General features: G+C 51.4%; 2 protein-coding genes across 3 annotated transcripts in view; one reads left to right on the top strand and one right to left on the bottom strand.

Moving 5' to 3' along the window:
- The window catches only part of SND1 (staphylococcal nuclease and tudor domain containing 1), a 457,598-nt gene that overhangs the window by 371,689 nt on the left and 72,913 nt on the right, over positions 1 to 12,996 (top strand). The window lies entirely within an intron of this gene.
- On the bottom strand, positions 1,831 to 6,203 carry LRRC4 (leucine rich repeat containing 4). Its single transcript, XM_032275662.1, has 2 exons — positions 5,689 to 6,203; positions 1,831 to 5,513 (listed from the first exon to the last, which is right to left on the bottom strand). Exon 2 carries the CDS (start codon positions 5,411 to 5,413, stop codon positions 3,452 to 3,454), a length of 1,962 nt encoding a protein of 653 aa, XP_032131553.1. The 5' UTR covers positions 5,414 to 5,513; positions 5,689 to 6,203; the 3' UTR covers positions 1,831 to 3,451.

Here is a 12,996-nt window from a genome sequence, read left to right as displayed (position 1 = left end):
TTTTAACTGCATTGTGCAAGTTAAGAAGTGTATTCTTGATAGCCAATAACAGCCTGGGTGAGAAAGCCCACTGACTCAGGGGTCAAGAGACCTGGGCTTTAGTCCCACCTCCTCCATTAACTAGCAGTGTGACCTTGGATATGTCTTTTAATTTCTCTGGGACTCAGTTTCTTTGACTGTAAAATGTGAAGGGATTAGACTAAATGATTTTTCACGGCCTTAAGTTCTATAATGAAAATCCTCTAACTCCATATATCAGCAGCAGAGTCTTTACATCCAACGTGTTGCTATAACTACCCCCCAAAGAGCTACCAACCCATGTTCCATTCCTAGGTAACAAACCTTGGCCAGGCCAAGGATGACTCACTTACACAGCATTAATGGCTGCATTTTGGGTGCTCACAGGATGCCTCTCTGAAAAGCTGTCCCAAGTGCCTGCTACAGAGAAAGATATACCCATTATAGCAAAGGAAGGTTACTCCTGTAAAAGTTAAAACTGCACGGATCAAAGGGCAGGCCCACTGGGGCAAGGAACTCTCCTTGTAGCTCTGAGGATACTTAAATCTAGGATCCATATACTTAAGTCTCCCCCAACTCCTTTGAGATTTCTTTGAAAAGTCCTTCTCCCACAGATTGGAGCTGAGTATACTCTTCCTTAGGACAAATGTATTTGTCCATAGGACTCTTTCCCAAGATTTTTAGGCCCATTACTGTAAGCCACAGACCCTTAGTCATTGCAGAGTTACTGCATAATTCCCTGTCTGCTCAAATAGCTGTTAAAAAAAAAAAAAAGGAAGGGTGTTAGGAAATTGGCTCCTTATCCTCTGTTTCTGAAGCAGCAACTTCCTCCGCAATTTCCTCTGAATGCATACCCGGGAAGCTGTTTTAAACAGCCTGAGTTGTGTCTTGTGGCACTAGGAAAGGGAGTAATTTCTTGCTTTTTCACCTGGTCCTAGCCAAGTCCCACCCTTTGCTCTCCTTCAGTTTTCTTTTTATTGGGGGTATGGTGGTAAATGAGAGGCAGGAGGAACATATCTTTGGTGCCTAGAACTGTGAGTGGCAGTTTTTAAGTGTGTGCCCATGCATACGTCCTGGCACACATACCCAGAAATGATGTATATACCCAGGAGGATTAAGAATTGGCCCTTTCTTAGCCAACTGCTGCAGAGTGCTTCCTGCCTCTCTTTCCTTCCTCAGTACCAAAGAGTTCACACCCACTCAGTCCCAATTCCCTGCATTAGTATAAATACTAGCACTAAAGAAATGGAGGGTCCCACTTCATGCAGCCTCTGGACATTATTACTCGGTAAGCATCAGGAGACAGATACCTACCACCAAGACATGTTTGGATTATTTAGCACCCAGAGAACAGAAGCAACATTGCCTGTGGAAAATTTAAGCCAAACTACATAATTGCAGACTTCTGAAATCCAGGTCCCCCAGGGTCCTCAGCTAGAGCTGGTGCTGCCTGACCAGCAGCTTCTGCTGAGGTGGCATTTAACTTTTGGCCAGGTCCCAGGAGCTGAGGCTGACCCATTTCCCCTGCTTTTCCAGGGCAGAGGGAATTTGGTTATACCCCCAACAAAGCCAGGGACTAACACAGTTAGCTTGTGGAAGGTGCACTAGAATCGGGGTGCTTTTATTTAAGCTAAGGAAAGGTTATTGACAGCTTTAGCATTTTCTCATACTTGAAAATAATTTAACATTTCTTTCCCCCATCATACCTCTACCCTCCCCTCCCCACCTTTTTTCATTAAATAGAAATGACTTGGCTCATAAGAATCTCTAGGTTCAGGGTCTTATTCAATTTAACCCTTTGGGGACATTGAATTAAAAATTGAACAATATTTATTAAAATACAAAAATACACTTTTCTCACATTACAATCAGTGTTCTTTTGTTGGCAATCCCCCCCACCCCCGCCCATACCACCCCCTTTCAAATCTAAACCCCTTATTTCCTTTTAAAGCTAAAATAATAACTGAAAGAAGTTACATCATTAAATGGACCAGAATAACAGAGATCTCTGCCTTCCCCACCCACACCCACCCTTTCTCTTCCACCTCCTCCTGAGGTGGCCTGGGAGAGGGAAGCTTCCCCTCAGTGTGCTCCATTCAGCAGGACCCCATGTGGAACTCCATGTGTGCATGCGTGTCACTTGGAACTGTGAATCTCACAGCTTTTTTGTGAACCATCCTGGTTGGGAAAGGCTTCATTACTTTACATGAGCCTGTACCCTTTTCATCTCCCCTTTTTCTTTGCTACTCATGTTCTGCCCCCAGCCCATCACCACAGCCAGTTGACATCCGCTGTAATAATCCCTAATGAATCAGCATTTAGAAAAGTCACCAAATCACAAGCATGAGAAAAGCTTCCACTCCCAAGCTCCCCACTTCCAGCTTCTCCTCCCTCTCTACCTTAAAACAAACAAAATTTTAAAAAAAAAAATCATAAAATGCCATCATTGTCTACAATCATTTGTCAGATTCCAGAAACAACAGGTGGACATGGCACAATGCTAATTTATGGCCTCCTGTGAATACATTCTCTCTGCTCTGCCCTCCCTTCCCACCCCCCTGCTGCCTGCCGCACCCCCTTCAGGGGCCTCCTCCTCCTCCTCCTGGGAAACCCTGAATAGACACATGCCTTGCAGAGTGGGTTAAGCCCAACTGCAGGAATCTGGTGCATTGTGAAAGCATTAGGCTGAGAGCTACGCCAGCTCCCGTCCTTCTCTCCTCCTTCCTAAGCATTCTGTCAGGCAAGGCACATGCATGTCCCAGTGCACAGACCACAAGACTTGCGCACATGGACAAAGACTCAGCCCCTTTAAGGGTTCGTTTGAATTTTGGTGGTTTTCCTGTTTAAAATACATGTATAGATCTATCCTCCCCTTAGACTGTGAAGAAAAAAATTATTGCCACTAACATTTTGGCACAGTACAAATTCATGGTGCTTTTTTTTTTGTATTTTTTTTTTATAAGATAATTCTGCAAAGACAGCTCTCGCTTAAGAAAGATGTCTGTAGAAATGGGTATTCCTGTGTCCTATGAAGCATCTTCTATATAAAATGACAGATTCAGTCTATCCCTCTTGCCCCCTCAGCAACCCACACCCTACCTCTTTAGGGATGTTTGTTGTTTTAGTTTATCTCAGCGATTTCAACCTTATACCAGAAATCCCTTCTGGCAGCATAGCAAGTTAACGTGTGGCTTGTACCCCACAACATTCCCAAGATTCCCTCCCACCCCTTTAAATAGAACTTACAAGTTAGAAAATATTTTTGTTTTGACTTTTTGTTTTTAAATTTTAATATAATCTGTTTTTTTAACCAGCCCGTAGATTTAATATATAAGCATATACAAGAAAAAGTCTCTCCCCACTCTGTACAAAAGTTGCTGTCTTTTTTTGTGTGCATTCTATTGCATTTTATAAGTTTTTTGGGGGAGGGGAGTCATATTTGAGTTTCCTGTACCTTGTCCTTGGTATGGGTCTGAATTATATAAGGTTCAGAGATAGTGGTGACTGTGGGGTGCAGAGAGTTCCCCAGGCTGTTTTCTGTCCATTGGGCCCCATGTGCTGGTTTGTAGGTGTTGTAGTTAATATGGTCATGAATTGTGGGCAGCACTACTGCCCCCTCACCTGATACACCGGATGGAGCTGCTGTTGCTGCTGCGGATGTTGCTGCTGGGATGTCTTCGTCCACCTGGATAATCTCAACTGTCCGGGCGGCTGTGACTGTACTCCGCTGCTGGTGCCGCTTACGAAGTTTATAGAAGACAATCAACATGGCGGCAGCTAGCAGAGTCACTGCCACAAAGCAGCCAATGATGATCTTGGTGGTCTTCATGACTTCATCCAGGCTGGTCTGCATCTTGTCAGTGGTGTCTGTTGCGGGTACTGCCACCTGCTTGGGCACACGGGTGGTCTGAATGAGCACCGTGGTAGAGGTGGTATATGCCGGCTGGTAACCAGTGGACGTGGTAGGAACAGGCTTGTACTTTCGAGTTGTGTCCTCGGGCGAGATCTCCGTGGTCTCCACTGTGACTGTGGTGAAGAAGCTGTAGTTGGAGGTGTTGAGCTCGGCCGTGCTCACATTGAGGTAGGCCGAGGCGTTGGAGTTGCCTGCCACATTGGTCACCATGCATGTGTATACCCCAGTGTCTGAAAGCAGCACGTGGGAGAAGTTCAAGGTGCCATCATTGAGGACAGAGATCCGTGGGTGGCGGGAGGCGTGGCTGAGCACTGTCCCATTGGGCAGCAACCACTTCACAGAGGACATAGGGGGAGTCCGACACTTAAGTTCCGCCATCCGACCCTCAGAAATATTGAGGTCTCGAGGTGCATCCATGATGAAGGGGGCAGAGCACTGGAAGGAGGCCTGGTCCACCTCCACGAGGTAGCGGCCTCGCATGTGCATGGGAGCGTGACAGCGGCCACAGCAGGTGGAATTGGTGGGTATATACTCTCGAAGCCACCAGGCTAGCCACAGAATGTCACAATCACAGTTCCAAGGATTGTGGTGTAGGTGCAATTCCACCAGGTACCTCAGTGGGGTAAAGAGGTCATGGGGCAAAGAAGAGAGGTTATTGTGGGCCAGGTTGAGTTCCACAAGTGAAGCCAGCCCATCAAAAGCATTCCGCTCAATCAGGCTGACTTGTGAGTTCATGACCCAGAGCTTCTTGAGGGAGCTCAGGCCATGGAAGGAGCCAGGCCTTATCTCAGGAAAGTGGTTCCCTGACATCTCCAGCTCCTCCAGCCCCACCAGGGGGGTGAGATTGGGCATGTCTTTAATGTTGCACATGCCCAAGTTCAGGTACTTGAGGTTGAACAGCCCCTCAAAAGCTCCCTCAGAGATATACTCCAGCTTCTTGAGTTCCCCCAAGTCCAGGCGCATGAGGGAGGGCACTCGGTTGAAGGCGTAAGAGGGAATGCTTTCGATGGGGTTGTTGCGAAGCCAGAGCTCCCGCAGCTTGGACAGGTATTCAAAGGCCCCGCTGGGGATGACTGTCAGCCAGTTGTCGAACAGCTCCAGGGTGTTGAGGCTAGCCAGGCCGTTGAAGGCCCCCACCTCAATCTGCCGGATGGAGTTCCTGCCCAGCTGCAGGACCTCCAGATGGTGGAGGTGGCGGAAGGTGTCGGCCTGGATCATCTGGATGTTGTTCTCCATGAGGTTGAGGTACCGGGTGTTGGAGGGGATACCCTGCGGGACCTCAGAGAGGCCCCGGCGCGTGCACACCACCTTGCTGAACTGGTTACTGCACGAGCAGACAGAGGGGCAGTTCTGGGGCCCGGCTGAGGCAGCAGCAGCGATGGCTGCACACAGAATCCACACTTGCGCCGTGAGGTAGACGACCGGGAGCAGGATGGCATTCCAGGTGTGGTGGTGCACAGTTACCTGCCACAAGAGCTTCATGGTGTGGCACGTTCATAATTCACCATCGCCTGGGATTTTGGCTTGGAAAGGAGAACCAGCCCTACCCCGGCTTAAGTGAGCTAGGAGCTCCTCTTTCCATCTGGAGAAGGAGGTGGGGAGGGGGCGATTAGAGAGACGGAGCGGATCGGCCGAAAAAAAATCTTGCCAAACTCAAGAGCGGCCCCTGATCTCCCAGCCCACCCTCAAGGCAAGCCCTCCGAAAGCTACGACTCTCCCACACTGCAACCGTCCCCACCCAGTTCGCCGTCACCTACCTCGGAAGGAAGGCAGAAAAGCACTGGCGTGGTGTCCTTAAGCTTTCTCCACGGGAGCTGGGCACCTCGTTCCCATTCCGACTTCTTAGTTTTAATTAACAAAAGGGGGAAGTAGTGGGGGCGGGGAGGGCAGAAGGGAGGGGAGGGGACGGGTGGGGGAGACAAAATGGCTTCTAGTAAATCCGGAGCCGGAGCCGGCGAAGCCGCGGAGTTGAGGCGCGCCTGGGAGAGCCAAGGCCCGGCGGGCTATGCAGGTGCATGCCCCCCCCTCCGCCCGAGGAGCGGCGCCACCAGCGTTTCCCGGCTTTGTCCTTGGACCCTGGCACCGGCTCGCTCCAGCCGCGGGGGAAGGCGCTTCATCGCCAAAGTGCGCCCCGGCGGCACCGGCCCACTCCCCGGGCCGCCGCCGGAGGGGGTGCGGGGGTGCCCCGAAGCCGCCCAGGCCGCGCTCGCTCGGTGCTGCGCTCCCTCTCCCGGCGTCGGCCGCTCCGGGCCGGCGGCAGCTGATTGCGGTCGTGAGCTCGCGGGGCGGCGAGAGTTAGGAGGTGTTCGCGGCGCCTTCGCCCTCCCCAGACACACACCCCCTTTCTCCTCGCCTCTTCTCGGAGGGTGGAAGAGACAAAAACCGGGCTCAGTTCTCCAGTCCGCCGGCTGCAAGCGCGCGGGGCGGCGATCCGTCCGGCTCCCGAGGGCCAGCGGTGTGGCTGCTGCGCCCGGACCCGGTCCGCCGGCCGGGGGAGCGCGCGGCGCCCGCGGTCGCGCCCGCACCGCAGGCCCCTTCAGGGAGTCCGGGGGCGGGCGCGGGTCCGGCGGCGGCGGCCGCAGCCCCCGGCGGCGCGCAACCGCCCGTCGCCGCCCGCCGCTGCCCGGCCCCCGGCGCGCCGCCGGCTCCGGCTTTGTGCGGAGGGAGCGAGTTCGCGGCTTCGGCTCCGGGCGCCCTCAGTGGCCGCGCCGCCCGCGGATTGCTGCAGCGGTGTGAGCAGCGGGGGTCGCAGCTGCGGGAAACGCTCCGGAGCCCGGGTACATGGTCCCCGTTGGCTAGCAGCGGCGGCGGCGGCGGCGGCAGCAGCAGCAGCAGCGGGGCCCCTGCGCGCGGCGCCCACCGTCTCCTCCTCGCGCCGGGCTCGCGGTGTTGCAGGCGGCAGCCACGCAGACTGCTCTCTCATCCTTTTGTCCTTCAGTCAGAACGTGAATGTACTGCTGACGCATACTGTTCTGGGAGAAGATTAGCGTGATGCAGTGCTCTTATGTATTAGCGCCGCTCCCCCTCCGCCGCCTGCCTCTCGGGGTTAACGCCGGCGCCTTCCAGCGCCGCGCCGACCGGCGCCACGCAACCCCGCGCCTCCGGCCGCCGGTCTTCCTCCTTCCTCCTTACTCCTTCCTCTTCTCTTCCTCTCTCCCCCTCCCCCCACCCCCCTCCCCGGGTCGCTTCCTCCCCGCCCCCTCTAGAAGAGCGGAGCCGGGCCGGGGCGAGCGGGCGAGCGAGCCGGAGTGAGCGTCAAGTGAGGGGCCGCGCGCAAGTCGCAGGCGTTCGCAGCTATTTTGGGCCGGTCGGAGGGAGCCGCTGGGTGGCCGCTGATAGGCTGGAGCGGCGCGGGGCTGCGGCGGGAGAGCCCGCGCCGGCCCCCGCCCTCCGGCCGGCTCCCCGCGCCCCCAGGCTCTGGAGAGCCGGGCTTAGGGGCCCGACGGCCGGCGGCAGGGCTGCTGCAGTTGGCCGGCCTCCTGCCCGGCCCGCATCATCTTCGCCCCCGCCGAATGCTGACGGGGCTCCTTTCGGCGCCGTCCGAGCCGCGGACTCGCGCTCGGAGTTCGGAGCTGCGTGGTTGGGGACTCGGGGGAGGGCTGCTGGAGCCGCGTGGCGCCCAGGACCGAGAACCCGGGCCTCGCTGCTGCACCGCCGCCGGCCCCTCCCTCGCTCTGCCTCACCCCTCCTGGGCTCTCACTGGGGCTTTAATGAGAGTTTTCTTAATGAGGGTTGTGGGGGCGGGAAACAGTGGCAGGAATGACCAAGTGCGACGAGCTGGGGAATGACAACCTGGGACAGCACAGAGGCCGGCAGGAAGGACTGAGGTGAACTCCGGGAGCCCACGACACAGCCGATTCATTCATGGAGCTGCAGCCGCGGCTTCTCTCAGTCTTCGCTGCCCCGAGTCGCCCCTTGCTCCTTCCCGCTGCGCCCAGAGAACTGGGGGAAGGGAGGCGGGCGGCTGAACTCCCTGCCCTGTGAGCTCGCCAGCCCCTCCTTGGCTGGGACTCTGAGAACTGCGTAGCAGCCACGGGTAGCGATTGGGGTTGGGGTGGGGGGGAATGCTTGCCCCTATATCTAGTAGGAAAAGACCCTAAGGCATTTGACAGACTAGTGCAGGCGAACAGGACTAGATCAGCTTCCACCCGCCGACTGCCCCTTTCTCTGCCGACTGTGGGTGGGGCTATCTGTAGCTAAGCCCTGGGAAGCCAGTCCAACAGAATATATCATCGTTTAATATCCCTTCCCTTCCAGAGCTGCCTCCAGATTCTTCATCCCCCATCACTTTCCCTGTGTGTTTTCTGGCAGGCTCGCTTGTTAAACTCTCATCACCTGCACGTGGGCTGTTGCTTAAGAACGAGGAGGTCCTGGATTTCTCAGTTCCTTGGTTTCTACCACACCCATTTCTCAATATTGTCTGTTGCCCAGTAACCTGAACCTCCTTAAATATGCTATGGAATTGTTGAAGTCCTGGAAACTGTTCCTAACAAGACCTTTCGATTATCGTTTGCTGTCAAATAATAGCCTTGCTAGTTTGTTTCTTGATCCCTTACTCAGTATTCCACTCTCAATATTCCCAGCAACCCTGTTACTCATTTTCTATGGGTCAAACATGTTTCCTAGGGTCACGAGTAAGTGATAGTGGATTTGAGCCCTAGCACGCCTCAGATATCAAGAAATTTGGGTGTGGAAGTGATTCCCCAAAGTAGTCTCCAAGCGGGATGAGAACTCAGGTTTCGTTCATCCACTTCAGTAGTCATTTAGCATAGTAGATGCTTATCTACTCCGTGCCATCCACCATACCAAGAACTTAGATCTGTTCTTGTTTAATCTTCATTTACCCAGTGAAAGTAATTGCCACATTTGTCTCCATTTCACAAATGAAGGCACTTAGCTCACACAGGCAAATAACTTGCCCAAGGTCATACACTAGAAAGTGACAGAGCCAGCCTTTCCATCCAGCCCTCAAACCCTGAGTCCTGTGTTTTCATAACAAGAATGCCCACTGTGTCTACTCTGCATTGAGTAAATGGTGGGGACAAGTGGAGAGGGAAGGAGAGCAAGACTGTAGGAAAGTTCAGTGAAGGATGTGTCAGAGAAATAAGATGAAGGGTAGGGGACAGGCTGAGAAAATGAACTCTCACTCACAACGTCTCATCAAGAAAAAGAATGAGGCAGACAGGGAGGTAAGTCAAACCCTGATACTAGGGTTTAGTTCCATCTCGGCTCCTTAGCAGCTCTTTTTATGTTCTTCACTGAAGCCCCATCTACATATTCTTAGTCTCAAGCAGGACACTACCATCTTGTAGACTCAAGTGTGAACCTAGCCTGACAGGACTGTGGAGGACACTCCGATTTTCTGGCGAGAGGTTCTGTTCCTTTATAGCTGGCAACGACCTAGTTGAGTTGTCTGGTGCCTAAGGAGACCCCTGGCCAGAGTCTGGATGGCAATGATGAAGTGTGACTGTCCCTCCTTAGGCAACAGGAGTTCTGCATGGGCTGGTCCCCTGCTAGCGTAGGCAAACTCACACCCTGTCTGTTCAGTTACAGGCCCCACAAATGAAAGCTGCTGCCCCGTACTGTAAAGGTGGATGAAAGTGGGGGCTGGCTTGGGTCAGACCAATTCTTAGTAATGAGATTGTCTCTCAGTAAATATTTGTGACTGCTCTCCATGAAGGTGACTATGCCCAAGCTCTGTAGAGCTCTATACCGGACGACTTTGCCCTCTGTAGGCCAGCTGGACCAGGAAAGCACCACTGAACCTACCAACTGGACTGCAGAGGAGGCTGTGGGGCCATCGTAGCACACAGCCCTTCTCAGCTGAAAGTGGGACTGCAGCCTCTCATCTTGGTAACTCACGTACCATCTAGCCATGGCTTCTTGCTCCTCACAGCCTCTGGTTCTGACTGCTTCCTTGAAATGGTGCCACCAAGGAATAAGAAGGGAAGAAGGCTACTTAAACCGTAAGAGGAAGAAACACTGGATTCAGATTGTACTCACTTACAGTGTCACACAGGGAGACTCTGTGATAAAGCCAGAGAGAGCTAAAAAAGCTAGTGGTGGTTGGGCGAGGCCTGTGCCAGCAGCCTGATATTGTAGAATGAGTCCTGCACTAAGATTGGGATACCTGAGTTCTAGTCCCCTTTCTGCCACCAAGTAGACAAGTAACAAATCTTAAAATAGCTCTAAACATTGTTTTTTCCATTTATAAACCCAAAGAAGTGGATTAGAAAGTTTCTTGCAGCTCTCTCAGTCCATGATTTCTGCCCCATCTCAGATATGTAGCTCTGTGAAGAAGGTTGATCCTTCGGGATTGTAGCCAAGTCTTGGAAATGGGCCACAAAGTTAAGTGAGAATGCTTCCTTCATTTAATCTAGAGATCCACAGTGCCAGAGCAGAGCAGATCAGACTGTGTTTCCCCAGCTGCTAAAAAGACACATAGATCTCAGAATGTTAAACTAAAACGGACCTTGGAGATTATCTGGATTTAACCTCACTTTACAGATGTCACTGATGAAGCTCAGAGAGGCACAGTGACTTATGTAAAGCTACATGACTAATTAGTATCAGAGACTGTTCTTTCTGACCGAAGTTCCTCAGTTAAAATGACAATGTATGGCTAATTGGCATTTAAACCTGGGCCTTGAAGATATTTCCAAATGCCTGTCTTCTGTGATCTTGTATGCCAGAGCTACTATATTTTGAGAGATTGAGATAAAGATGAGTCTTCAATAGCGCCAGTCTGCAATTCCTAGTGACTTTGGGTCCCCAATAGAAAATGACAGGAACAGTCATCTAGGAGACCGAACTAGGGGCCATCTAGAGGACCCAGGACTCTCCCACCCAGCCAGGGTAATTGGGTTCCTAGTAAAGCCAAGCCCAGGGCTAGACCCCTCCCCAACCTGATATGTATCCCTGAGGCATTATCCTGAGCAGCCACTAGATGTCCATAATGCCTCATAGGGTGTTCCAGGAGTGAGCAATCTTCGGCAGGGTATCATTTTGCCACCAAATAGCTTTTGGGCCCCTTTTAAGGGTCGGTCCATCAGTGGCAGGAACAGAACAAGAGCAAAGACAAAAAAGGAATTTGGGAAACTAGAAAAAGAAAAGCAGTATGGAAATTGCCCGCCACAAAGGGAAGCAAAGATATCAATTGATTGGTGGATCAGTAATACCCTGTAATAAAAAGTAGGAATGATCTACATGGAAATAGTCACTGCCTTCTTTCCAAGGTGATGAACACATTGTGTGTGTGTGTCTCATTTCCACCCACGTATGCAAACACCCATCAGGGACAACTAGCCATGAATTTTCTGTTTAATAAGAAAATCAGAATTGCAAAAGGAAGGTTATTTTTCTTGCCTGTGATCCCATAGTGAGGCTGGCTGTGCCATTACTACCCACAGTCATAAAGGGAATGAATTTTATTCCTGGCCCTGATGATTCAGGGCAAGACAGCTGTTCTAGAGTTACCCACTCTTCTGAGTGTGCTTAGAATCCACTGTTCTTTTCCCCTGAGGACTCAGCTCTTTAAGAAAGTCAGAGGGAGTGGACAATAAAGGACAAAAAAGCATTCTCCCTCCAGGTCCCATCAAGAGCAATTTTTAAAAACCTTGGCTCAGAAAAGACAGTGCTTAATACAAATGGTAAAGAGCTATAGAATGGAAAGGCCTTTCCCTCTCCTCTAAGACTAGGTTTCCAGGGCTTATAGTTTCTTTGTGGGCTGCCAGGCTTGAGTGATAGGGAAAACCTCCCAGCTAGCCCTCTGCCTCCTCTTTTGGAAGAGTTTGGTACATGTTCTAGCCACAGTCACCTGCATGTTCAAATGGAAAAGAAAGGTCCAGTCAGGAGCCTTGAAAATGCACTTCTGCAGGTGCACTGGCCCATTCCAGGCCCTTGTGGTTTTTCCTCTTTAATTGCCTGTGTATAGCAGTAATAATAATGGTTTTAATAGGCAACACTTACTGCAGCGTTGAGAGGTACTTGGCACTGTGTTAAGTTACACATATTTACTCCTCACAACAGCTCTGTGAGGTGGGTACCATTAGATTTCCCCATTTTGGAGATGAATTTAAGATGTGTTCTCAGGATCACAGAAATGACTAATGAGTGACTAAATTAGTTTCTTGAGGCTGCCATAACAAGTCACCACATAGTTGGTGATTTAAAGCAGAAATATATTCTCTCACTGTTCTGGAGGCTAAAAGTTCAAAATCTGGCAGGGCTGCCCTCCCTCCAGAGGCCCTTGGGGAGAATCATGCCTTGCTTCTTGCCTCTTGCCCCTGCCAGCTTCTGGTGGCTGTCAGCATTCCTTGATTTATAGCTATATCACTTCAAACTGCCTCCATAGTCACATTGCCTTCTCTTTTTCTGTCTGCCTCTCTCCTCTTTGTGACTTGTAAGGACACCTATCATTGGATTTAGGGCCTACCTGGATAATCCAGGATGATCTCCTCATCTCAAGATCCTTAACTTAAATGGGTCTTTGCGGACATAATTTCCAAATAGGTTTACCGTCATGGGGTTCTGGGAATGAGGATGGACCTCTATTTTTCTGGGGTCTCATCCAGCCCATTATAGTGATAGAGCCAGGTTTTCAGTCTGGGTACAGAGCCCAAACTCAACCACTGTGATGTGCCATTTAAGAGGAAGGGGAAAGGGACAATGCATCTGATAACCAGCAGGTGACTCTTCCACATACCTGTGCCTGTGAAGGGTAGGGGAGCCAACCAGGAGCTGTGTGGCTGTTGGGTCTTCCCACTGGGAAGGGAGAGGGTCTCAATCAGGAAACAGCACATGAGCCGAGAGAAGGGAGCAGGCTGACAAGACACGCTCACGAGAAATCTGCCTCTTATTTTCTGTTCTTTCTGATTCCATTTTAAATGATTTTCTTACTTTCTCTAGACATTGTCTCTAGATTTTATCCCAAAGATATTGGAACACTAAAGCATTTACCAGTAGTTAGTATACCAAAAGTACCTTCTGGCATTGCCACCAAGTTTGGCTACACTGTAACTAAGTCTTAGAAATGTTGAGCTTCTGCCGGGCGCGGTGGCTCAAGC

This window comes from Sapajus apella, unplaced genomic scaffold (genome assembly GCF_009761245.1).
Source record: "Sapajus apella isolate SASKATOON/1434 unplaced genomic scaffold, GSC_monkey_1.0 scaffold7, whole genome shotgun sequence".
Taxonomy (NCBI): Eukaryota; Metazoa; Chordata; class Mammalia; order Primates; family Cebidae; genus Sapajus; species Sapajus apella.
Note: the sequence above shows the minus strand (reverse complement) of the source record. Positions and strands in the feature narration are given on the sequence as shown.